The sequence below is a fragment of the Gymnoscopelus microlampas genome, assembly GCF_963454915.1.
Source record: "Gymnoscopelus microlampas genome assembly, chromosome: 16".
Lineage (NCBI taxonomy): Eukaryota > Metazoa > Chordata > Actinopteri > Myctophiformes > Myctophidae > Gymnoscopelus > Gymnoscopelus microlampas.
The window spans coordinates 22,094,528-22,119,593 of NC_139953.1; the positions used below are offsets into that span (position 1 = coordinate 22,094,528).

At 42.1% G+C, this 25,066-nt stretch overlaps 1 protein-coding gene across 1 annotated transcript in view; it reads right to left on the reverse strand.

The window, feature by feature from the left end:
• The window catches only part of utrn (utrophin), a 227,020-nt gene that overhangs the window by 57,537 nt on the left and 144,417 nt on the right, over positions 1-25,066 (reverse strand). The window contains exons 60-64 of the mRNA XM_084082101.1: positions 24,077-24,249; positions 19,607-19,763; positions 6,224-6,353; positions 3,835-4,103; positions 2,182-2,328 (exon numbers count right to left, since the gene is read on the reverse strand). Of these exons, the coding sequence (XP_083938227.1) occupies positions 2,182-2,328; positions 3,835-4,103; positions 6,224-6,353; positions 19,607-19,763; positions 24,077-24,249 (876 nt within the window). The remainder of the gene's footprint in view (positions 1-2,181; positions 2,329-3,834; positions 4,104-6,223; positions 6,354-19,606; positions 19,764-24,076; positions 24,250-25,066) is intronic.

The following is a 25,066-nucleotide window of genomic DNA, read 5'->3' on the forward strand; positions in this document are numbered from 1 at the left end:
TTAGGGCTAGAGATGACATTTTGTTTACCTGCCCCTCAGCCTAACACTGCCATTTTAAAAACATTAATATTAGTAATCATATTGTGTTGGTGCCATCTTGTAGAACAATTTGAGGTTGATTCCATTGTTATTTTAGTGCATTTGTTTTGGTTGCTGTTGCAATGTACCCTAAATTGTTGGGTAACGCTGCGCAAGCATTCGCTCCTGTTTAAGAATCCTGCCAACTAAACTTTTGTGTGTCTCATCGTATTTGAATGAACAAAAGGTTAGTTTTGTGAACACAGTCTGTCACCTTCAGTAATGTGTTCGGCCATCATAATCATAGATATAGAAACCTAGATACCTCATTGGCCTCTGCAGTTCATTGCAGCGACTGGTATCTCAATACAAGGCTCTTCCGCAGGGCTGTTTGACTACTGATCAATCACATCGCTTTAACTACTGGCCAATCACAGCGCGTCTAACTGACTAGTTGCTGCGCGACTGCCTCTTAAGAAAAGACCGGCCCCACCTGCCTCTAATTGGCCTACCGAACGCCCCCTTAAGTGACGCACACGGAAGTTTCCAGCTTGCCCAAGCCTTATATGGGATAGCCCTGCGGAACAAGGAAGCGCGCCCGAGATACGAACGCTTTAGAGCCGAAGGAGGCGTCTACCTTTATATGTCTATGATCATAATGACCATCCCTCTCTGCCTCAGGAGGCAGCTTGTGCGCATTAGCGGGATGACAATTCTGATGCACATTTGTATCCGTTTTTGGTTTGTTTTAGGTGAGTTAATTCAGTTGTACCTTAGCCCTTTTGTTCAGTCCTTCGTGTCCCCTTCATATCCCTTTTGATCCACTCTGTGATTGTGTATTCAATCGCCGTACTAGTGTTCCCTTTGTATGTTTAAAAGAGAGAAAGGCCAACTTTGAACTTGAAATTGTTAATGCGGCTGTGCTCATTTTCAACTCTGTTTTAGACCTTCTGGAGAAAACTTTTGGGGGAGAAGTTTTCTTTAGGAAGGGGAGTGTTACGTCCAGCCGTATTTATTTTGTATTTATATTATATTATATACATAATTATATTATATATTTTGCATTGTATTATCCTGTGTCATTTCCTGTGTTCTGAGGTGGAGACTGGTGACTGTTGAATGGCAAATTGATTGTCAAGTCTGTTGATCGCTGGAGGCTGCCAGCTGCACGTTGTACCTCCACTTGGCTCTGATGAGCCCTGTGACACCAAAGCAGTGGATTGGCTGGGGGCCACTCCCAATGTACTATAAAGTTCACTCATGAACTAGGTGGGTCTGAGGACCGCCAGCTTCAGCAGCGGGGCATCGGTCCCCACACCCAAACCAAATGTTGCTTCCCTTCTAGACTAGGGGAGGTAACATACAGTATATGGGGAGCCACCTGTCACACCCCTCTCATACACACCCGCAAACTCACACGTATACAGCACATACAAATGAGGGAATTTGCGCTCTGATTCACATGATCAAAACACTGTCTTCTTCCCTTTATCTCTAATGATATAAGAAACATTTCCATCTGGCACACAGGGTGAATCAGCATGCAGACAGAGCGAGAAGAATATGGAGCAGGGATCCATATAAAAGATAAGCCTTACTGCATATATAATTGGGTTTATAAAAGAAAAAAAGAATAAGGTAAGCTTCTCGGAATGCAGATCTCCGACCGGCCTAGTTGCCTGTAGGGGCTGGGTCATGGGGTGGAGCCGTCAGGACACGTGGAAGTGGAGGGGAAATAATTTGTACAACAGACTGGTCACGTTTGTGGCGATTTTGTAGGTGTGCTCTAAAAAGGCCCCTCAACATGTAATTGGGTATGATTGGATGGTGTGTTCATGATATATGAAAGCTGTAAGAAACATGCCCTGACAACAAATTTGTGTAAGCAATTACATAGATTAAAAAGTATGGGTAAAAAACCCTGTTTGATGTACATTGTCACATGACTCACAAGACCATTGTGCCTAATTTGGTGGAAGAAACCATTTAGGCAACTAACAGTGACATTTGTACCATTTGTGGTGCCCCCTATGGGTGGAAGTGAAATTGCTTTTGGTATTGTTTAGAGGCTCTTCAATGTGTGATTAAAATGTGGGGTAGATCAGACGCCGTGTTGATGATTTATGGCATTTACATGATCCTTGTGGCCCTGTAGTACTGTACCTGTAGCAGCTTCCATCTCATATTGAGCTGGTCCAGTTGTCTGGAGGCCGTGGAAGACAGCTGAACATCCAGTGGGGTCAGTTCTGAGGACAGCTCATTGACCATGCGCACATCCTGCCTTAGCGGGCTGATCTCCTCCCTGAAGGCCTGGGGTGAGAGGAGGGAGGAGAAAGACGGTGAGGATTCATGGCCATAGGAACATCAAAATATGATACGTTTGGCTTCATCAAGTTCATCAAAAGTCACTCTAAACAAAATCAAATAACCACCATAAGACCAATATTGGGACTCGTATTCTTTGGATTCAGAGTCCCGTCTGACACATCACAAAATAGATCAGGTTTAAAAAAAACAAAAAAAAAACACAATCCTGGTGTACTATGCACTGTTTGTTGCCTGCAATAATTATTAGCTTAGCTATGCTTATGCTATTGTGGCTGGATGGATGTGTGGCTACCAGCCTCACTTATTGTTATAATTTTTTTTTTTTACAAATAGCAAGGGCATAATTGTGAATGCGCAAAACCACTTGCCATAGCTGTGTAAATAAATATAAAACGCTGGGTTATAACAGTTACACTGTGTTTTATTATGATGATTGACTGGTAATCAAACCATTTTATGTTTAGCATTTTCCCTGCCTAGTTGGCGCATTAATTAATGATTAATTTGCAATATTACTGCATCATTCATGATTATGAATTAGTGTATGACGATTGTTGCTTTTTACCCAGAATAATTATTTTGTTGGTCTTAATTGCTTGTTATGAGATAAATGTACTGATCTCACTTTTCATCGTTATTATTGTATTGTACTTTGTAACAAAACAATACAAAACAAAAATGCAAGCCAGATGCGTTCATGGTAGAACCGCTGAGAACAATATTGTGCTTCAGTTTGTGTCATACTATATAAATGGGAAAATTGTATTCCATTAAATAAATAGCTTTCTCCACTGAGTGGGTAGACTGCGTATTAAAGCGATATCACCAGCCACACTGTAAGCACAAAGTGATACCGGGGGAATACAACACATCAACAAGATCCCTGTATGGACTAACGCTAAAGTAATGGAGAAGAAATTGCTTCTCTAGCCTCCGTCCTGTACCCGCTGTTCATGTTATTTCACTTTTCTCTCTTGTGCTTTTTCATCTTGTAGTTGCAAACTTATCATGAAAGTATGGTTCCCACTGACTTGGCCTGCCCAGACCTCTCAGGGTAAAACCAGATCATTCCTCTCCAGAGGCACTGGCCCAGTTGGACAAGTTAACCCATTAAGACCTGAAGCCGATTCTACAAATGTCTTCTACAAACAGTTTTTTGAAAAAAACGTATGTTACTATGTCAGTGGTTCTCAAACGTTTTCATGTCAAGGACCCCAAAATGATATGTATTTGGCCGCGGACCCCCATCTCAAAATATTTTGTTCCAGGGACCCCCAGAAGCAAAGATTTTTACAAATGTTCGCTTTAAAAATATATATAGATTTTCACAAATTTTCACAAATTAAAAAAAATAGCAGATGCTATGAGCTTGTAGATCTGCTATTTTTGAATAGCCAAAGTGTAAAATTATGTTTTTTAACTCAAATCGTGCATTCCAGGTCTTAATGGGTTAAAACAAGAAAGTAAAACAACCCCCCCCCATCATACCACAGTCTTTTCAATATGGTCCTGCAGTGAGTCGATGAGCAGGTCGCCCACGGGCTGCCACTCGGCCTTGGTCTCCTCTGCGCGGGCCAGCCGCAGGTCCAGCTGGTCCATGGAGCTCTGCAGCTCCTGGAGGCGCTCCAGGGCTCGCTCAACCTGGATCTGCCAGACTCCCACGTGGCCTCTCAGGCGCTCCCAGCGCTCGCGCACCTCGCCCGTCTGCTTGCGGATGGCCCTGGCCACACCGCGAGCCTTCTCCTCTGGGGTGAGGTCTGGAGGGGAGGTGGGGGATAGAGGAGAGGAGGGAAGGAAGGAAGAGGGCAGTTCAAAAGCAAGATGATGAGTGACACCAGAAGAGCAAGAGAAGGTCAAACCTGACCTTCAAGAAACACATTTACAAAACCTCCGACGAATTCGACAACTGCAGCTGCAAAGACACACCTCCATTGTATGATCTTTTCTCATATAGAATACTGTTTCACAAACTGGTCATTTGCTGGCGCCACAACCATCAAACCCGTAGAACAACTGTTTAAGAGAGAGTCATTAAGGTGTTTGATAAGAAACCCAACTCATACCATCACTGTACCATTCTGGAAAAACGTCACTTTTTTTAGTTTTGAAATTTTTTATTTACAAATGCCTCCTCTAACGGAATTTATTCGAAGGAAGAGGGACACGGGACGGGGCACTAGATCAGACTCCAGAGGGGACTGCGAGGTCCACCGTAGGCGCCCACCTTTGGACAAAATGTCCTCTCTATCAAAGGTTGTTCGGACTGGAACCGTCTCCCAGTTACTCTAAGGAAGAGCCCCACACTCTCAGCTTTCAAAGGACAATTAAAAGAGTGGTTGAAAGACATGCGATCATTTAAGGAATAATATTTTTACAGACTTGATTGAAATTTGATTTTAATATATGCCTATTGTTGTTAACCGTTGTTATATTGTGGTTTTGTTTCATGTTTTCTGGGGGACTACAGATGGAAAGTAGCTTTTGCTAAATCCGTCATATTTACACTTGCTCATGTGTATGTATTACACCTGTCTTGAGTTCATTAATGTGCGCTGTCCCGACCAAATACATAAAGTAAAGTAAAATAACACAAAGTAGTCTCCACAGTAGGAGAGGATCAGGTAGGGGTAAAAGGAATATGATAAAGGACAGATGAGTGGAAGAAGAGGAGAGAACCTTTCCCCAATCAATCAAAATATATAAAATAATAGACCCTCTAACTACAAAGATGAGGTTGGAGCTTTCATGTGTGTTCTGAGCCCTCAGCACTTTTCACAGTGTGAATGTGATTGAATTGCCATCTTCATCTCTGAAGTGGCCTCTGTACCTCTCTCTCTCATGTACTGTATGCACTCTAACCAGACTCTGAGCATCTGTGAGATTAAGATAGCAACACACCACAAGCCACTTAGCAGGGGTGACATTGTCCACATGTTAGTAACAGCATCTACAAGGAACACAAACACGGCTTACTCCGCTAGCGGAGGAAGCAAGCAAATCTAAGGTTTCCAATAACCTCCTTATTGGGAACTTGGCATCATCGTCGTACTTTGATCTCGCATTTTTTTCACTGTATTTATGCAAGGAGATGATCCTTTGATAATGTCCATCAGAGATCAGAGTCAACCATTATCGGCTCTGAAGTTCCACCACGATGCTCCAAACCATCTCTTGAGTTCGTTCAATTATTTACACATTAGGGATTCAGTTTGACTGGAAATGTGCTGACTTAAGCGTGACTTGTCATTGCTTATCTGGCAGGGTAGGCAGACTCGTGCACAGAGAGAGAGAATTCCTAATGAACCGGAGAGATACTCAGTACTGGGAAGTGTGATCTGTAGTTGTAGTGAGTTTACTAAACATTGTTCCAAATCTCAGAACTGGGGTAAATTGTATTTTGCAAAGTACAGTAAGTATTAGCATTTGATTTAGACAGCTAGGTGGATCAGAGAGGTGGGGTCCACTTGAATTATTTTGTCCGTGATTAGTTTTTTAGCTTTTCTAGTTCTTACTGTATTGCCCTATTATTGAACTCTAAACAAGGTAAAAAACTGTCTACTTAGAGACATTGTTTGACCTACGGTAGTGAGGCTTAAGGCTGACTTCAACTGGTGTCGACACTTTTTAAAGTACAAGTTTGCCTTTAATGTGAGATCCTCTTTTCATGATAACAAGCCCGGCAGGAAGTACTGTAGACAAACTGCAAGAGTACTTACAGCACTTTATTCCCTTTCATTTCTATTTCTTAAATTCTGATGCCTGGAAGCTAGATATAGGAGTCTAGACAAATTTGGGCAATGTTGGCACAGTTTGATTGGAACTGTGTTTTGAAAGCTCTGTTTGAAAGGGAAATGTGTTGCTATCAAAGTGTACCAACCGGTCTTGGGCTGCAGGTTCTTGCGTGGCTCCCCGGGCCCTTCAATGGGCTGGTCGGCCAAGAACATGCGGGCCTGGTCCAAAGTGCTGATCACCAAATGTTCACGCTCCTTCAATTCTGAACACAGTGCCTGCAGGAGAATACAAAGTACACAGAAGCAGCATAGTTAGTGTCTGTATAACAGACAAGAAACCTGCTTATAATCTCTAAATTAGTGTAGCCTCTAACTACCCTGCTATCTTCGGTAAACACTCACCATGAAAGTTTTAAGCATTAAAGAGATATTTTCTGCTTTACTCAGTTCACTACAGTTCAGCTCTGTGAACACAAAATGACAGCCCTCTCACACCCCACATGTAATGAGTCCCACAACTACTGTCAGGGCGGCCGTGGCTGAGTGGGTAAAGAGGCCACCTGGGAATTGGAAGGTTGTCGGTTCGCCCCTTGGTCCCTGAGTGTCCCTGAGCAAGACACTTAACCCCTAACTGCTCCCCCCGGCGCCGTATTATGGCAGCCACTGCTCCTACAGTTAACACATCGGGTGCCAAACCGGGTGTTTACATAGTGGCGGTTCCGAAGCTTCGGTGCCGAACGCGGTCTGAACCGTGATTTCAGTCTTTTTGTTTTTTTCGTTTTTCTCCGCGCGGGCGGGGCTAGAGCAGCTCTGGGAGCACCCATTGTAATCCTGCGAAGGAAGTGCCAGATCGCTCACCGGAAACACATTTTTTTTCCCCCATCCGCTTCCTGTCTATTTCCTACTTTGAAACGCCTATATCTCCGAATCTGTTTCCTGTGGGGAAAACCGGTCATGCGCGATGCGCGACCCCCCCCCCGTTGTAACCCGCGAGGGTAATGTTATGGTTCCAGCCTGTAGCCAGGCTCGTGGCAGAACATGAAATCGATTTTTTTGGCGTGGATTTGCTTGTAACGCACGCAGAAACTTTAAACAGCAAAGCGCAGTCAATGGGGAGAATGCTGGCACCCACGGTAAGTTGTTATGAAAAAATGCTGGCACCCGATGTGTTAAGATGATGCAGAAGACAGTGTATTTATTTAATTATTGAATTTTCCAGACAGAAAAGGCAGGGTGACCAAAATGACAAGAAAGTGAAAGTCGGTACTTTATCCCTGTTCTTTTGACTGACCTCTACAGCAGCGCCAAACCTTTTGGCTGTTGCCCCCTAAGAAAATACTGGTCAAGTCTCACAACCCCCGTATTTTTCCAGTGATAAAAACACCATATATGTAGAGAATAAATAACAGGTATTTTTGTAGTAAGGAAAACATTTATATTAAATAGAATATTATGTAGGATAAGGCTACTTTAACAGGAAAAAATAATTAGCATTAGCAGCATTAACAGAATCTCTCTTGAAATGGTAGCCTAGAATAGAAAGCAGATTTGAACACCCCTTAACCGCTTTCAACCTGGCATGCCTATTTTGGACATCAATATGTAGACTGCAGTGTGTAGTTACTGCAAAGCTCCAGCAACACATCCATCCATCCAAGTTCAGATATGGGGTCAATGTTAAAGGAGCAGATGAATGGTTGATTCAACCAATCTCGGTCTCTCTTTTTTTCTCTTCATGACACCATCAGTGATGTGTACACTATCAATGGTCTACTTTTTAAGCAGGATAAAACAAGCAAGCACAATGTACAATAGGATTACCAGAGACAAACAATTCTCGCACTTTCTAGTTAAGTCTATTCCCAAGTATTGTATTATATACACCTTGGGAAATACACCCAGCAATAACAAACAACTCCTAGTCCTACAGTATAGTTGAACAATTTTCACGCGATATGTGGTTTAATGTTGCATTTGTACATTGACTTAATAGAGGATATGCGCATGCTTAAAGTGAATGGCACATCGAGTGGCAAAGAAACATGCAAAATGAGTTTAACATTGTTTAATGTTGTTTAATGCAATCAGATATGACTTTTCTGTTTGGATGCATGGGCTGTCAAGGCCAGAAAGTATTTTTTTGACACTCAGTAGGCATTCCTGCATAACTTCCGGGTTTGATGATGATGTCACACGCATATCCTCTATATTGAATCTTTACGGGGGAAAAGGTGCATTTTGAAATAGGTGCATCTATTTAAAATAACCACATTACCCACCATGTAATATATTGGGAAAGTGCTGTGTTTAGATTTGTATCCTCTACAGAAATATCGACTAATCTATCAATTCCACTTAAATCAGATCTGACATTCATTACATTATAAAGCAGGCGTTTTTCATAAACACAAAGGTAAGAGCAGGTGTTATCATTCAGCTCATACTGTAGCTGCTAAAACAAAGCTCTTGGCAGCTAATTAGGTGATGGTTGCATTACAAATCCCGTTTGCGTCTGGCCTTCTACAGTTAAAAGGTATAGACTGAGCGAAAGGGGAGGGAGGGATGGGGAGGAGAGAGAGAGAGAGAGAGAGAGAGAGAGAGAGAGAGAGAGAGAGAGAGAGAGAGAGAGAGAGAGAGAGAGAGAGAGAGAGAGAGGAAGAGAAAGAAGAATGGGAATTGAGAAGTGGTCGAAGGCCAGAGGGTCAAATTATGCGTTTTCTTGAAGGCAGAGTGAAATTAGCAGAACATAAAGGCTAAAGGCGAGGCCAGGCACTTGAGCCTTGAATGCTTTCCCATTACAGAGCTGGCTAGTATTAATACCTCATATTGTGCTCATGCTCTCTGCATAGAAAGCCAGGGGCCCTCCTCCCTCCCAACATACACACAGAACACTCAGAATACAACTGAGGTTTTGGACGGTCAATTTCTTAATCCTCTTGTCAACGTGAACGCCACAGCTATATGCGACCAGAGTAGCAGCAACAGACAAAAAGCAAGCGTCGCGTGTTGCAGTATAATTATTCTTTGCTTTAATGTAAGCATGACCCCAGGGGGAGACTGATGCCTATTGGAGTGTGTGATTGCTTTGTGAGGAGACGGTGTAGCCGGCGATGCTACGAGGCAACTCGATTAGATGGCAGGGCCAGCTTTTATAAAGCCCCCACTCTTCTCCGACACGGAGAAGAGCGCTAGAAAATGAGGTGCTGAAAATGGTGACGTTTTCACACACTGTTTTCACGCAACATTAGTCAGCATCGACTTGGGTTGCGTGGGGTGTTTTCTTTTTAAGGCCACACTGTAAATTCCTGAGTGTTAATTTAACTCTGAGGGTGTGCAAATGTAACCAAATGAAACCGTGAGGGTCCATTTGGTTACATTTGTACACTTGAGTTGCAAATGGATTAATCAACTAGAAATTAATTAGGTTAGGTTAATGAGATTTTACTGTGCATGTACTATATAATGGATATACAAACAGGGAAAGCGATGCATATACTGCACAACAACAGTATATGCAATATTATTGTGATTGAGGAGAAATATTTTTCTCTGTGCACAATGATAATTGAAAAGGTTTTATGATGTGGCTCTGTAGGAGGCTACAGTAGCTGTCTATAAGATGGTGTGTGTGTGTGTGTGTGTGTGTGTGTGTGTGTGTGTGTGTGTGTGTGTGTGTGTGTGTGTGTGTGTGTGTGTGTGTGTGTGTGTGTGTGTGTGTGTGTGTGTGTGTGTGTGTGTGTGTGTGTGTGTGCGCGCGCGTGTTCGGAGATAATCTTGCCAATCAAGTGGCATGATGACTAAATTGGGGAGAAAAAGGGGTAAAAAGCACACAAAAAGAGAAAAGCAGCCAGGGGAGGGAAAAATAAAGATAAGTTGTCAGCCAATGGCAATAAACGACTCATCGCAGGAACATTGGCAGGTGTCGAGATGAGGCGCACATTCCACCCAAAATGATGCTTTTGGGAGGAGTCTCACTTTGGGGGAAAAAGTAATATCCCTGCAGAAGGTTGAGCTCAATGACAATTTCACACAGCTGCCTCTGGTGAAATGCTGCAGAAATTGAGCCTCCTGCCGAAGTCAAATTAAATCACCATGCTAATGAACGGTTTAATCAATTCCAATGATTCTTTTTTACCCAGCTCAAATGGTGGGACTGTAATACGCAACATACTATAGCTAGGAGAGGGGACAGTTATTAAAAGATAGGGAAATACGGGGAGAGGAGGACACAGAGGAAGAGGTTTGTCAGAGGAAGCGAGGTAACAGCAAAGTCAAGGGTCCCTTACAAAATGCTTAAGATAGTGAAGGAGGAAGAAGAACTGAAAGAAAGGTCGACATGCTTTAAGTACAATTACCTGTAGAAATTGATTGCTTTGGTTTCTCATTTAGCTCCGTGAATACCTTCTGTTAATCCTGTATGTCTATGTAGTTTGTAGGTAGTCCTGTTTTAAGTGTTAATTGGCAATTGATTGTATGCTTTAATTGTTATTTTGGTGGGATGTCACTGCACTGTGTACTAAAGCAAATTCCTTGCATGTAAAATATATGGAAATTGGTCTTGACAGGATTTGGGTGGAGAGTCAAGATGTTATTTGCTTCATACAATTTCCTTTTTACATTTTAGCATGGGAAATTACCAACCAAAATGGCTTTATTTTAATCATCTTTGAATTTCCCAAGTCGAATTGTTGAGCACATGGGTAACACTGCGGTAGCAATGCACAACACTTTAACTGATTACAACATCCTTTGGCAGTCAGAGCACGTTCTTTAAAGAGCTGCTCCTATACTTTTCCCCCAAAGAGGAAACTTTGCAAGGTATGAAAAAGTAATGATGTCAACAAGGAAGGAGTCAACAACTGCATGTTCATGGCTGCCAGCCTGGGGGCTTGAGTCTGTAATCCATCCTCTGGGCAGCCCTGAACTTCAAACAGATGGCAGTACAAAAGTATTTTCTAAAACACTCAAACTTCAACACGTTCAGTTGAACTTTTAAGTAGGTAGGTAAGTACTTTGTTTACCCCGAAGGGAAATTAAGGTGTTACAGCAGCTCTCATAGAGACATCAATAAAATACATTATAATAAAAAACATCTAAAATATGCATCTAAGCATAGTCAACCTATAATATAAAAGAAACAACAGACCAAACACCACTAAGAGTCCAATGGCTTGAATTCAACATCCCCCATACTAATCAGCCTGATTAAGCCAACCAGATGAGGAGTTGTACAGTCTTATTGCTGCAGGCAGAAAATATCTCCTATAGCGCTCCTTCTCGCAACGTGGGTGTAACAGTCTGTTGCTAAAGGAGCTTTTCTGCCCTGCCACAGTGTCATGTAGGGGGTTGAGAGGGATTGTCCATGAGGGCTAGGAGTTTAGTCTTCATCCTGTTTTTGGCCACCTCCTCCACAGTATCCAAGGTGGTACCGAGTACAGAACCAGCTTTCTTGATAAGCCAATTCAGTCTCCTGCTAGCGCCTTCCTTGATACTACCCCCCCAACATACCACCACATACAGCACTGCGCTGGCCACCACATGTTCAGCAGAGTTCTACACACACACCAAAGGAGCTGAGCCTCCTCAGGAAGTAAAGCCGGCTCTGGCCCTTCTTGTACAGGACATCTGTGTTCCAGGTCCAGTCCAGTTTATTGTCCAATTGCACCCTCAGACACTTAGCTCTGGATCACCTCCACATACTCTCCCTTGATGGAAAAAGGGGGGGGGGGGCCCTTCTTCCCAAAATCCACCACCTGTTGAGGTGGTTCTGTTCGCACCACTGAACAAAGCTGTTAACCAGTCCTCTGCACTCCATCTCTTGGCCTCCACTGACACTTGCCACAATAGCAGAATCATCTGCATACTTCTGCAAACGGCAAGTATCTATGAAATCTGAGGTGTGTAGAGGCTAAAGAGGAAGGGAGCCAGAACTGTCCCCTGGGGGGCGCCAATGTTACTCACCACCCAATTTGAGACACATCCCTGTAGCCGCACAAACTGTGGCCTGTTGGTCAGGTAGTTTGTAATTCAGGAAACAATGGGCGAGTCCACCTGCATCCTCAGCAGCTTATCCGCAAGTATTTAGGGCTGTGTGGTGTTAAATGCACTGGAGAAGTAAAAAAAACATGACTCTCACAGTGCTGCCAGACTTAACTCAAAGGGAGCGTGCTCTGTGTAGCGGGTAGATATTGGCATCTTCCACACTAATGGTCTTCATTATGTGGGATGTCAAGGCCATCGGTCTAAAGTCATTTAGAACACTGGGGTTCTTATTCTTTGGTACTGGTACCAGGCAAGATGTTTTCCACAATGATGGGACCATTTCCAGACGGAGGCTCAGGTTAAATACATGCTGGAGTATACCACACAGCTGGTCTGCACAGATTTTGAGGACCCTCAGGCTTACGCCATGAGGGGCCGCAGCCTTCCTGGCGTGGAGTTTCCCCAGCTCTCTCTTCACCTGAGCAGTAGTGATCAAGATGGGGGAGGAGGGGGTGTCGTTGTGTGTGTCAGTGGTGTTAACAGTCGGTCATGGTGTTAACAAATGTCATCTTTAAAGCTTCACATCTGTATCTGCTGTCTTATCCCGACCCTCAAAAATGTCTATGAGTCCTACGCCATATTCCTACATGAGTAATAACCTACGTAGCTTTGATTACGAATCATCTCATAGCAGCCCTAGGCAAAGTAGGATTTACTAGAAAGGAAAGCTTTTAATAAATAAATATTAAACAAAAAGTTTTGAATGTGTGTTTGGTAGAATATTTCTCTGTTGTAACAGTGCTTCTTGGCAATAACTTTTATACAGTTGGAAAGCTTTTTTATTTCCCTTTGTTCTACCCCAGGTTCTCCCAGGTACCCATACCTGGTACAGTACATGCGGTACCATGTCTCCACATAGGAGACACAGAACTTGGCTATTGTTTCACCTGTCATGATTACATTGTTTTCCTAGCCTGCTGTGATACAAGATTAGGTCATGTTATTTAGTGAATTGTCAATCTTCGGTGTTAAAATAAATGGTCCGTCAAAGCCAAAATTGCTAGGGCAATCTTCCGAGGAAATTGATGACTACTGAATTTGAAAAATTATTATATCCTGTTGTAGTCTGTTATGAGCTGTCCACCCACAGTACGGTGAACATCATAATACCAGACAGTGCGACATTGTGCTGCCAGAAGCCTGCAACTCTCCTACACAGTCGCATTTTATATATAGCCCATCAGTGTCTTATTCTGCCATGATAATAAACCACAACTAGATATTTAGAAAATGCTGCTGCAGAAAGATGTTTTATTTCTCTGGCATTCCAGTACTGCAGTTGATGTCCGGCGCCAATTCAACATGTCGGAAAGGGTCCTGACCACTTTTGCAAGGTCTGACTACAGCTGAAAATACTCACACACCTAGACCTATCACATAAGCCCGATCACATACAGTCTCTGACTCCCACTGTTGTTATTGGCCAATGTATAAGCCACTTTAGGGACTGTGCTTTCAGATTGGATACGTAGATTGTGCGGCATTGCACATCCAAGGATACTGTAGGCTAATTGTGCAATTAGAGGTGAATGTAATAGTAGTTTAAATTATTAAACTGTCTTGTTTGTTGCAACATAGCCTCTCCAGATGTATCAGTGATACAAACTCATTAAGCCATAGTGAAACAAGTAACAATGGAAGTCTTCCACTCTGTTATAATTATTCTCTTTGCTACAAGGGTACCAAGCATAAGAGTCTGTTGAACAGAGTACGGCAGAGCGAGAGAAAACTGTCTTGTTTGGAGCAACCAAACAAGACAGTTTAACAACATTTGAGTATATCTGGAGTCCTATCACACTATCATCTTGACTCTGCTGTATGACTGCTCTGCTTTGTATAGGCCTAATTGTTAATGTGTCCAACTTTTGAATTGTGGTGGCCTACCTCATCATGATGGGTTAATTACTCATGTTTATTTATTATGCATTATATTCTGGTGTTTGTTTGTTTTCTTGTTATGTCTTGTTGATGTACAGTACCTGTCTTATCTACCATGTCTTATAAAAAAACAATAATTATTTTTTTTACTAGAATTCCTCAATGCAGGTACCACTATTTTGGCATCATCTCAGGCTGCAAGGCATTCAGTTAGGGTTAAATAGTAAATCAAACTAATGAATTCAATTGATTTTTTCTGTTTTTCTGAGAGTTTTAAAAAGTTTTCAACAATAAAATGTAACAGCTTGAAAATCGAACTTTATGTTTCTACACAAGCCTAAGATTTTTAATGTTGAATTGACATTCCAGATGTGGCTGTGTACCAAGTTTCAAGCTCCCTCATAGGCATTTAAAAAGCTTTGGAAGATTGTCCTTTGTTGTCTTTGAGCAGAGAAGAAGCAAGCAGCCTGCCATTGGAAGTGCTGACTCATGTACCTATTGCAAATAATACAAAAGCACAAATGAATGGTTCTGTTTTTATATTTTTCAACCTTTGGAGCTCAATTAGATTGTACAAGAACACAGTGTAGCAGTTAATGCAAGTTCAGTGTGGCTTAAAGGTTTCATGATGTTCAGTTTTACCACACATTAAAAGTCTTTGTCATGGTCCTTCAAACGTGTATAGAAAGTTTTAACAAAAAATTCCACTCCATTGATCCCTGGCAGGTGTTTTTCTCTCACATTTCTAAAGCCTTTTCAACTGCAATGAAAAAAGAAATCTTTGCCTGCGGGTGTCACTGGTGAGGGATTTTGCCTGTCAATAATCACCCCTAAGGAAAGGATAGGGGAGGGGAGGGGCGAGGAGGAGAGTGGGCGGGATTAATCGGCTGTGACCTCACTGCCGAAGGGCCAAACTCAGATTACTTTTCAGCCTAATTATTCAGAAAACCCCAGACCACAGAAAATCCACTGAATGTTCAAAGTTCAGATTTTTTGGGTGTAATTGAGGTCATAAAACCCCCAAAAAAACATAAAAAATAAAAAAAAGTGAAAATGAATGTCATAGAACCTTTAAGGCTGAAGATAAGCAATTCTGTTTATGTTCAAAATCTACAGTTAATGTCTACTGGCTAGGGCCAGTAGGTGGTTGCTGCCTGTTCCATGCTAAGGATATGGTACAACATTCTCTGCTTACCTGCCTCATGGCAAGAAACAATAAAAACGACTTGGCCAACTCAAACAAAGTTTTAACAACCATGCAATGGATGTCAACATCCATGACAATGATACACAGTTCTATTTCCATGGTGGGGAAGGAGAAGAAAGCAAATTAGAGTTAGTCAGAGATAGGTAATTATTCAAACTGAGTCAAAAGAATGCTCTCCTGGAAGATAAGGGGGATCCAGCAAAGCACTTTAATGCATTTCATTTTCCTTTTTACGACCTGTCCGTCCAGGTACAAACGGTACCAATCAATCATACAGACAGCATGATTAAACTGGCTTAGTATGGCCAATTGGAGTATTAGCTCCACTTTAGCCAGTCTAATTATGCTAGTTTAGCTGCTATTGTGAGCTGGCATGACTAGTAAGAAAGAAAATTCAACTAAGCCAATTAAGCAGTTAATAGGAATTCGAAAACAATGACTATTATTATTTTACTTAATTTTTTCCACTCTTTTCTAATGTAAATAATTGGAGTCTCTTTTCAAATCACCATTCCTGCCAATAAAGACAAAAAAAACAACTCAAAGATAAAAGTCATTAAAAATGGCCAGAAGCAGTCGCTCTTGTTCCTCTTCTTGCCATAAAGCTGTTAATTTAATACAGCTGATTGATGAGTTTAATCAGCTGGAAACTGACGCAGCCTTTTTAACGTATAATTGAATGGGTGATTAATAAAAGCTATTATAGCCCATATCAGCTGACAAAAACACAGACAAAATCAATGCACATTGGGGCAGGGAGAAGACACTCACAGATTAGAGCTCTCCCTCTCAATTTCTCACTATATCAGTGGTTCGGGTGCACAATGCCATTCGGATAGAAGGGAAAGCAACAGTGTTGTTCAGCTCTCCGATAGCTGATGCTCCAACACAATCTTAGACAACTAATGCCAGTGTCTATGTCCGTTTACCTTCCTCTCTCTAATTTAAAATCTCTGCCCTGTTTTTCTTAGCCTGGTAAACCCCCCTCCCTCCGGAAATCTCATTTGCATTTGATTTCAGGAAGGAGGTCTGGGATCACTCAGGGAGTAAAGCTGCCCGAACCGCTACGTGTTATAACCAATCAGCGGCTGCTAGGGGCGGGATCATCCAATCACCTGCCAAGTAGCTTGAAAAAATTAAAATGCCGTCTGTCATCAATTCTGCTTCAGGAGTCTCAGATGGAAGTAGGCTGTGAAACAAAATGTGTGTCGCAAGCTTCTTCCATTTGACCGAGTCAGGTTATGCTTTTCTCTCCTCTTTCTGAATTGTACATCCTTCTGTCCAAGGTGTCCTTGTCAGTCACTCGCACATTTCACTATAAATCTTTCTGCTTACACAGTAAAATCCCGAGCGTCAATTTATCTCTAAGAGAGTACTAATGTAACAAAATGGATCGCTAAGGGACCATTATACATTTGTACACTATGGGTTGAGACAAATGGATAAATGAACACTGAGGCTTTTACTGTGTACTGTACTTTCCTTCCCGGTCTCTTTAATAACCATACCATGCTTTGCTCTGTGGGCTAAGTGGTTTAGCCTAGTTCACCTCTTTTATATCCCTAACATAAAGAAAGCAAGCACTATTTACTTGTGACCTTACTCGAAAGAGTTGCCAGTGATTGCCACACAGCTATCAATTTCCATTCACCTTGTACACTTCTCCACCACTGACTACGTGACTAGCCTAGTTTGATTGCATTTTGTGTACAGTAAGTATGCAAATGAGCTAGAGAGAGAGAGAGAGAGAGAGAGAGAGAGAGAGAGAATGTGTGCGTGTGCATTTGCGTATTTCAGGTGTGTGTCTAACTAATATAGCATGTCGTGTTCAAAGGCACGCTTGTTTGTGCTGCCCTGCCCCTCGTCAATGAGCCCCTCGATTGAGCTTGGAGGTCTGCCCTGTTCGGTCAGACCTCCAAGCTCAATGTATTAAGGATAGTGATAAACCCCCAAAAGACCTAGATAGAACAAGAAAAAGGGCTCCGCCAGGTCAGGTAGGTTATTGTGGCCTCCTGGTGGCGCTATAATAGGCCAATGTGAAAAAGGTGCCATTTCTTCCTAGGCCTTTCACGGCAATCGGTTCATGATTTGAGGTATTTTGTTTCAAAAATCGACCTGCTGGTGGCGCTATGACAGGCCAATGTGAAAGGGGTGGCATTTCTTCCTCTGCCTCCTGGTGGCGCTATAAAAGGCAAATGTGAAGGGCAAAGTTTCACGCAGATTGATACAGTTATAGGTAAAAACGCGAATCGGCCTGTTATAGCTCCACCATGAGGCTGATTTGAACATTTCAGGTGGTATTTCTTCCTCGGCCTAGTGGGAATGTGCGTGCAAAATTTCACAGAAATCACACATTGCATTCATGATTTGAGGCATTTTGTTGAAAACTGACCAATCCTGCAAACTTTAGACGCCAATGTTAGCCAATCAGGATGGAATATGAAAAATCGGACAGATCCATCTTGATCCAAATTGTTGCAAAAATCTACCTCCTGGTGGCGCTTTAACAGGCCGATCTGAAAAATTCGGGGCAGAGGTTCTGCTCTGGCATCCAGGGAGTGTGAGTCCACAGTTTCGCTGCCATCGGCCAGTGGTGCCGGAGATTAGCTGCTCGCAGACAGACGGACACACGGACGGACGGACAGAGTGCAAAACATAGTCTCTGCCGGGCCTTCGGCCTGGCGGAGACAATTAATCCTTAAAAAAAAAAAAACTTTCAACTCCCCCATTCCATTATTTACCATGCGGGAGCTGGTAGAGGAATTGGGAGAGGAAAATGTAAGGAGGACACAGACTTAGTAAAGACTTTTTTAGGGAGGACGGGAGAGAGAGAGAGAGACCAGAGAGGTAGACCAATAAACAGGTGAAAGACCAGGGGATGGAAGGAACTGAAAGAGGATAATGAGAAAAAGACAAGGGCACAGCAGGAGCAGTGCGAAGGCTGTATTCCTCTGGTGGATATTGTGTGTTCTCCCAGCCCGCACCGAGTCTAATGGAGCTTGTCTGATCTGCTAGGCTGAAGCTCGTCTCTCTCTCTCTCTGTCTATCTCGCTCCCCTCTCTCTGACTAGAAAACATAGAGAAAGGCCAGACCCGAAGGTCATACTACAGCCCTAAGAGAGGACACATTTATATACTGAGCCAGAGAGTGCACTCAAAATACATCGAGTCATAAAGTTGGCTTTGCAAGCACTATTACAACCACACGATGGTGACGCACAGGCGCATCCGTGTCCATCTTTTCTTTGCGTGTATGTATGCTTTCAAGGCAATTTGGAGCAAAAAATATCCTTACGAGAATGGTACAAGCATATAGAGAGATAGAGGGAGAGAGAACGGCCAGAGAAAAGTATTATGGTGTCAAAAGCAAATATCAACAAAAATGGTGGCAGCTGCAGTCAGACAGACTATCTGGGGGGTAAATACTTAAGCTACTGGCTGAGTCATCTATCTTAAAGCAATTACATACCAACACTACGACAATAACTGGCTGGCTGGAATAAATAATACTCTCTGGCACACTCCAATGAAAAATAACAGAGGTGACAAAGGTATGAAAGGGACAGCTCAATACTTATTGACTGTGTGCGTGCGCGCGAGCGTATGTGGACCCAGTTGAAGATGAATAACACTGACGACAATGCTGAAAATAGGATGTCACAATAGGTATTAGAGTGGAATGCTAATGAAAAGTAACAGTAATGGCAGAGGTTAAATGTATAGTGTAAACAGAAGGATATGGTCATGCTTACTGACTGGGCTGTAGCGATACCGGTATTGATTACACAATCTGATGGTGGTACTGTATTATAAAAGCACATTTGCACTAATTTGGAACAAAGTTCCATCAAAGCAATTGCCATAGTAAGTAACATCACTGAGCATTAACCGAGGGGAGATAAACAAACATGCGGTGGTTGCGATTGTCTTATCAGTTGTTATTCTTACACAATATTGAGTAATTTATTCATTGTGTAGCCAACCCACACATCATTAGTGCCGCCCCTGTTACAGCTATTACAGTAAACTTGTAGCTTTTTTGTTTGTTGAAGCTTTTTTTTTACACCACTCAAGTTTATTATTATTACAGTCAGTGTAGTTATTTTGTTGTTAACAGTTATCACATTGGCCTTGACCATTAAGAGTTCACAGTTCATTCATTTGCACAAACTGCAGAATAACAAAACTTAAGATGTGAGGAAAAATAACAACATACAAGTGCAGGGTCATGTTCTTGTAAGACTTGAGGGTCTCACGAAAACATGGCACATTGCGAGAGAGAAAAACAAAAACTACGGAATAAAAAATGAAGACGGCAGACGGCCTAACAGCACTAGGAATGAGCTAGGAACACATAAGGCGCTGTGACAGATGAGTGGCAGCACGGCAAGGACACTACGTACCGTGCAGTGGTTCTGCTGCTGCAGCAGGGTGGGGACATCGCCTCCGATGGGCATCTGCTTGGTCAGATCCTCGTCTTTCAGACAGATCCACTTCCACAGCTCCTCCAAGAGAACCAGCAGACGGGACCAACGCTCGGCGCTTGCTTCCAGGTGGGCCCTGCCGATGCACATCAGACATTCAAAACGTTATTACGATGCGCAAGATCGTCAGAGATTGGAACTCGAGTTTGAGACTGACTTGAGTCGCACTTGAGTGGCACTCACACAACGACTTCAGACTCGACTCGGACCTCAAAGACTTCAGACTTGACTCGAACTCAAGCTCAAAGACTCGTGAACAATCTTTATTTTTTTTATTTGGTGCATTAATATGAATATCATTTGTTTTTATTTATTCATGGCGATAGCCTGTTTAAAGTTATCATACACCAAACAACTAATCAATGCTGATGCTGTATGCTAAAAGATAAAGGAGTGATGATGATACAGTGCATGATTTGAATTCCTTAGATATACATGCCAGAACTCAGAGTACAACTGTCAGAGCTTTTCAGACTCGACTGTCTGCTGGTATACACATGCAATCAGCACACAGTTGACAGCTGCGGTGCTACAGCGACAACGCCACTCAATGGAAGACTCAAAGGACTGCGCACGATTTAATAGATCAAGCTCCAAAAAAGATCTCATACCAAAACACAATCATTCAAAGTGAATTTGAGGAACACTGATGCACAAGCGCATTTGTTGTGAATAAATAATGTTCTGATGTGCTCATATAATTTTCAGGAAATTACCATTATAAATACAACAGATGAAGCAAGCAATAAATACAATCTTACTGAATACTAAATTAAAACAGCCTCAGTAAACTGAAACTCTACCAAATGAATCAGCCACAAGCAGACAGAGTGTGCGACCCAATTAGAGTATTTTTAATACATCTAGGATTCACTGCTAATTGTGTAGGTGGTGCTGGGCATGTGTGAATGTGTCTTCATAAGTGCTCTGTTTTGATCGCTTCTGAACGTAATGTATCCAAGCGATGTGTATACAGGGTGTTTCCTTGCTATTCTTAATTACATATGTGCTGTAATTACGGTATAATGAGGCTGTATACAACAAACCATGCGCTGTGCACACTCCCATGCAGACCCGCATACAGTGCTAATACACACAGCTGACAGCACAACGCAAGTCCTCTCCCATGGGCATATAGTGAATCAGTGGGTATAAACAGCAGGGGCTACGATTAATGAAACTCGGATTTAGGAACATCAACCCCGTCTTTCTGCATTTCTGTAATTTTTCTTCACCGTCTTCATTTAATCACCTCTCGCACGCACTCACACGTGCGCACACACACACACACGCACACACAGACACACACAGACGTCTGTATCATCCACCGTTATCTTGAACTGCTTCCATTAATTTTTCTGTAACCCCTCAACTCAAATCTCTTCAGCATCTTTTACTGCATACTGTATCTCTCTCTCTTTATGACCCTGTGCATCTCTTCCTTTTTAGCATCTTTCTAACCTCGCCCCCTCAGTTTGTTGCCTGGCCACGCTGCTTCTCTCCACACGCTCCTCATTCACTTCACATTCCATTCTAAAATATCCACCTGACCCCCCCATCACCTACACTGACGCTGCCTCTCACTTTAACCATGGTATTCCAATTTTGCCCACGTAATAATAGGGGATTTTGTTTTGTTGCAGATACACATGTGTTGCAGATCGGGCATTTCAAAATCATTTACAAAATATTGGTGGTTAACCGATTAAAACTGGGAACGCATCTGTGTAACCACTTAAACCATTATTTTATACTTTAGCTATTCAAAAATAGCAGATATACAAGCTCATAGCGCGGCACTGAGTGCCACGCTATGAGCTTGTAGATCTGCTGTTTTTGTGCAACATTTCTGCAAATCTTTGAATATATATATTTTTAAAGCAAACATTTTTTTACTCAAATCTTTGCCTCTGGGGGTTCCTGGTACAAAATATTTTCGGATGAGGGTAGACGGCCAAATACATATAAAAAAAGCTATTTCTTGACATGAAAAAGTTTGAGAACCACTGATATAGTAACATAAGTTTTTCAGAAAAAAACAATGCCAGGCTCCCGAGCCTACCTGAAGCTTACATACTTATATCATCTCCCCACTCCATGGCTGAGAGCAGTGATTCTCAAACTTTTTTATTTCAAGTTTGGTATGCATTAGGCCACGGACCTCCGTAACTCTCAGAGTGCCCAAACGGAACCAAGGATTAATTTGATTACATTTGTACACGCTCTGAGTTACATACCTGTAACCTGTAACCATCTGGAACCCCCTCAAGGACCCCTGGGGGATCCCCGGACCCCACTTTGAGAACCACTGGCGGAGAGAACTCAAGTTACTGTAGACGTACATTTTTATGGTGAAGAAGGATCCAGTCAATATTACTTTAAAGTGTCGTTATAACATGCACACCGCAAGGTCCCAAAAAGACCTTGAGATACATGAGTCATCAATGAGACTATGTTGATGTTTCATGAAATCAATGGTGTGTGGCATCCAGACAGTATTCTAGGAGACGTTTTACAATGCAAGGTGCAGGAGTATAGGAATAGTGTGTGTTGACTACGTTTCTACGTTGGCCTTGGCCAACAACACCTACAGTACAGTACTACCGTATGTATTGATGTGTTGTTGCTAAATCTTAGCAGGAGAGTGGGGAAAAACACCTACGCCCCATGTACAGTAGATGTTTTTTGGCCTTGTGGCTCTCTACTACTTGTTCCAAGCCAAGTACGGTAGTTGTGATTCATGATGACGTGTGCATTTATTGGAAAACATGCACCGACTCTCAACATGTCTCAGCGTACTGTGAGCTTGTAGATCTGTTATTTGCCGTGCACATGCTTCCATAGAAGACATGCTGGCTTCTGGAATGCAAATGACTGAAATCAGTTGTGGCGACAATATGTGCTATTGGACAAGTGCAATATCTGGCGGTTGGTTTCTTGTTGTCTAAAGCCCTGTTCAAATATACAAGATTTGTAGGCAACTTGTCTGCATGAACGTGCACCAAACTTTCAGTGTCAGCATTGCAGGCAAAGTCTTTGTTTTTAAATGTTTCATATTACTTTTACAATGCATCTGTCCCTGCTACTAGTACAACTCACTGTCGGTGACGCTACCTCGCTCGAACCATTATTGGCCATGCTCTCTCTCTCTCTCTGTCTGTTGGGCAGAGCAAGTCGTTAATAGTGTGAGAGAGAGCGCGTACCACCACACAAAGGTGTAGCTACTTAATGCTCTAATTAAAGGGCCGTAAAAAAAAAAAAAAAAAGAAAGAGCGAGTTGATATTTCAAGATATGTTTGTAGTGGAAGTAAGAGATTTTAGGCTGGAGCAGCAGTCCACCTCTGTTAAGCCCCACATCCCTGTGATAATGAGTGATGATCATTGATCATATCACAACATAATTAGGCCTACTCTCCCTGTAAATGGTCGCTTTCATTGCCGTTTCCTCAGCAGAAAACCATTAGTTCTCCCCTTTTTTATTTCAATGGATTAAAAGTTACAACCATCTGCCAGCCTGCAGATGGATGGATCATGGATGCTATATTGATAATTCTCATCACCAAATGCCTAGTCTACGTGCTTACTGACATACTGTATCTCACATGAGTACCAAGTACTGTACTCGACTATTACGCCAAGAAGGAGAACGGTACATATACCGCAAACTGTACAGGAAAATAGGGCATGTGAGAACGCCTCTCCTACTGCCTATGCCGGCAGCTTATGATAATTAGCTTCCCAAAAATGTAACGGTATCCATGTCTGAACTCAGCTAGACTAAACTCATTCTAAAATGTATTGTATGCATTATGGATGTTTCTGTTTATAACAACAGACTATGACTTGACTTAAGACGGACCTAACAGTTTATGGCATAAAGCTGCTGTATCTGTATTTCTATGTTGATTCTGCTATTGATTTGATTTGAAGTGGGTTCACTAAACAAAATGTTGTTGTATTTTGAATACAGTGACAATAAACATCTCATCTTATCTATTGTTCCTTGTAAAGCCCTTTGACACCACAACAGTGATTACAACTACTGTGTAACTTCTTCTAATCAAACAAAAGTTATTTTTTATATAATCTTTTAATTAAATTTAAAGTTAGTACATTCCTTATCTGTTGTTGTTTCTTTACAAAATAACATTGGCGCTAGAACCCTGTAGCATTCGCTTTGGAGCGGTCAGGCCATGTTTTGGAACTGAATTCTGGGCATCGCAGTTCTAACAGACAATGGAGCTACCAGAGGTGTCACCAAAAATACTACTAAAATGAGTGATACACGGTATGACTTTAAGGAAAAAGAAGAGTCTGTGCTATGATTTTTGTTTACGCTCTGATCAATAACGATCAATAACGTAAAAAAAAAGTTTTTTAGGTACTGACCGGATGTTGGCCGACTTTGTCTTCAGGTCGCTCCAGCGCTGGTTCATGTCGTCCAGTCTGTGCTGGAGGAACACGGCCTCCTCTGAGCTTCCCAGGGCCTTGACCATTTTGGACTTGTTCCCATCCACATTCTTGTAGATGTCATTGTGGGCATCGATCTCGGCCTGGATGTCCTGTAAAGAGGCAAAGACAGAGAAAGGTTGTAGAGCTGTAAAACCCGACCGTTTTCCATCTTTTACACAAAAGGTATTATGGCCAGCGTATGGCAGAAGGAGGAAGAAAGCGGAGTTCAGTTTAGAGCCGTCACGATCATGACATTTTTGTTGACGATTAATTGTCATACAAATAATTGCGATTAACGATGTAATCGTTTTTTGACATCAACATAAACACAAAATTACATTCCTGTTTGTCTTTTAGGCTTTGTGAACAGAAATTGCACAGGGCAGACAAGTCAAAATGTACAAATAAATGATTGACAATGACCAGTACCAATAATCAAAATAAATAATGTACTATGGTCAAAATTTGTCAAAATAGTGGAAATTTACAAGCTCACTAGTGAGCTTTTAGACTGGCTATTTCCACTAGTTTTGAAAATGTTTGAACATAGCACATTTATACAGATGAACCGAAATGATTCTGACCATTAGGCAAAATAATCTCTAAAATAATTGCCGTCAGTCGATGATATAATTGTGACAGGCCAGGTTCAGTTTGGGGAAATAAAGGAAATCACATGGTGGAAAGAGTTTGGTAGGCAGTCACAGCTGATTATCAGTGAATAGAGGATGATGGGAGCTGCTGTTTGCCACGCGCACACACCCTGCATAGCGTCACTGTCGGGTGGAAACCTAGTATGTCCAAAACCATTACTTTTCAGGAAATGGAACTTTTTCAGAAATAGTGAAAATTGTGCAGATCTGCAAGCTCACAACATGTCGCATCACAATGCGTTGTGAGCTTGCAGATCTGCAATTTTCATTTATT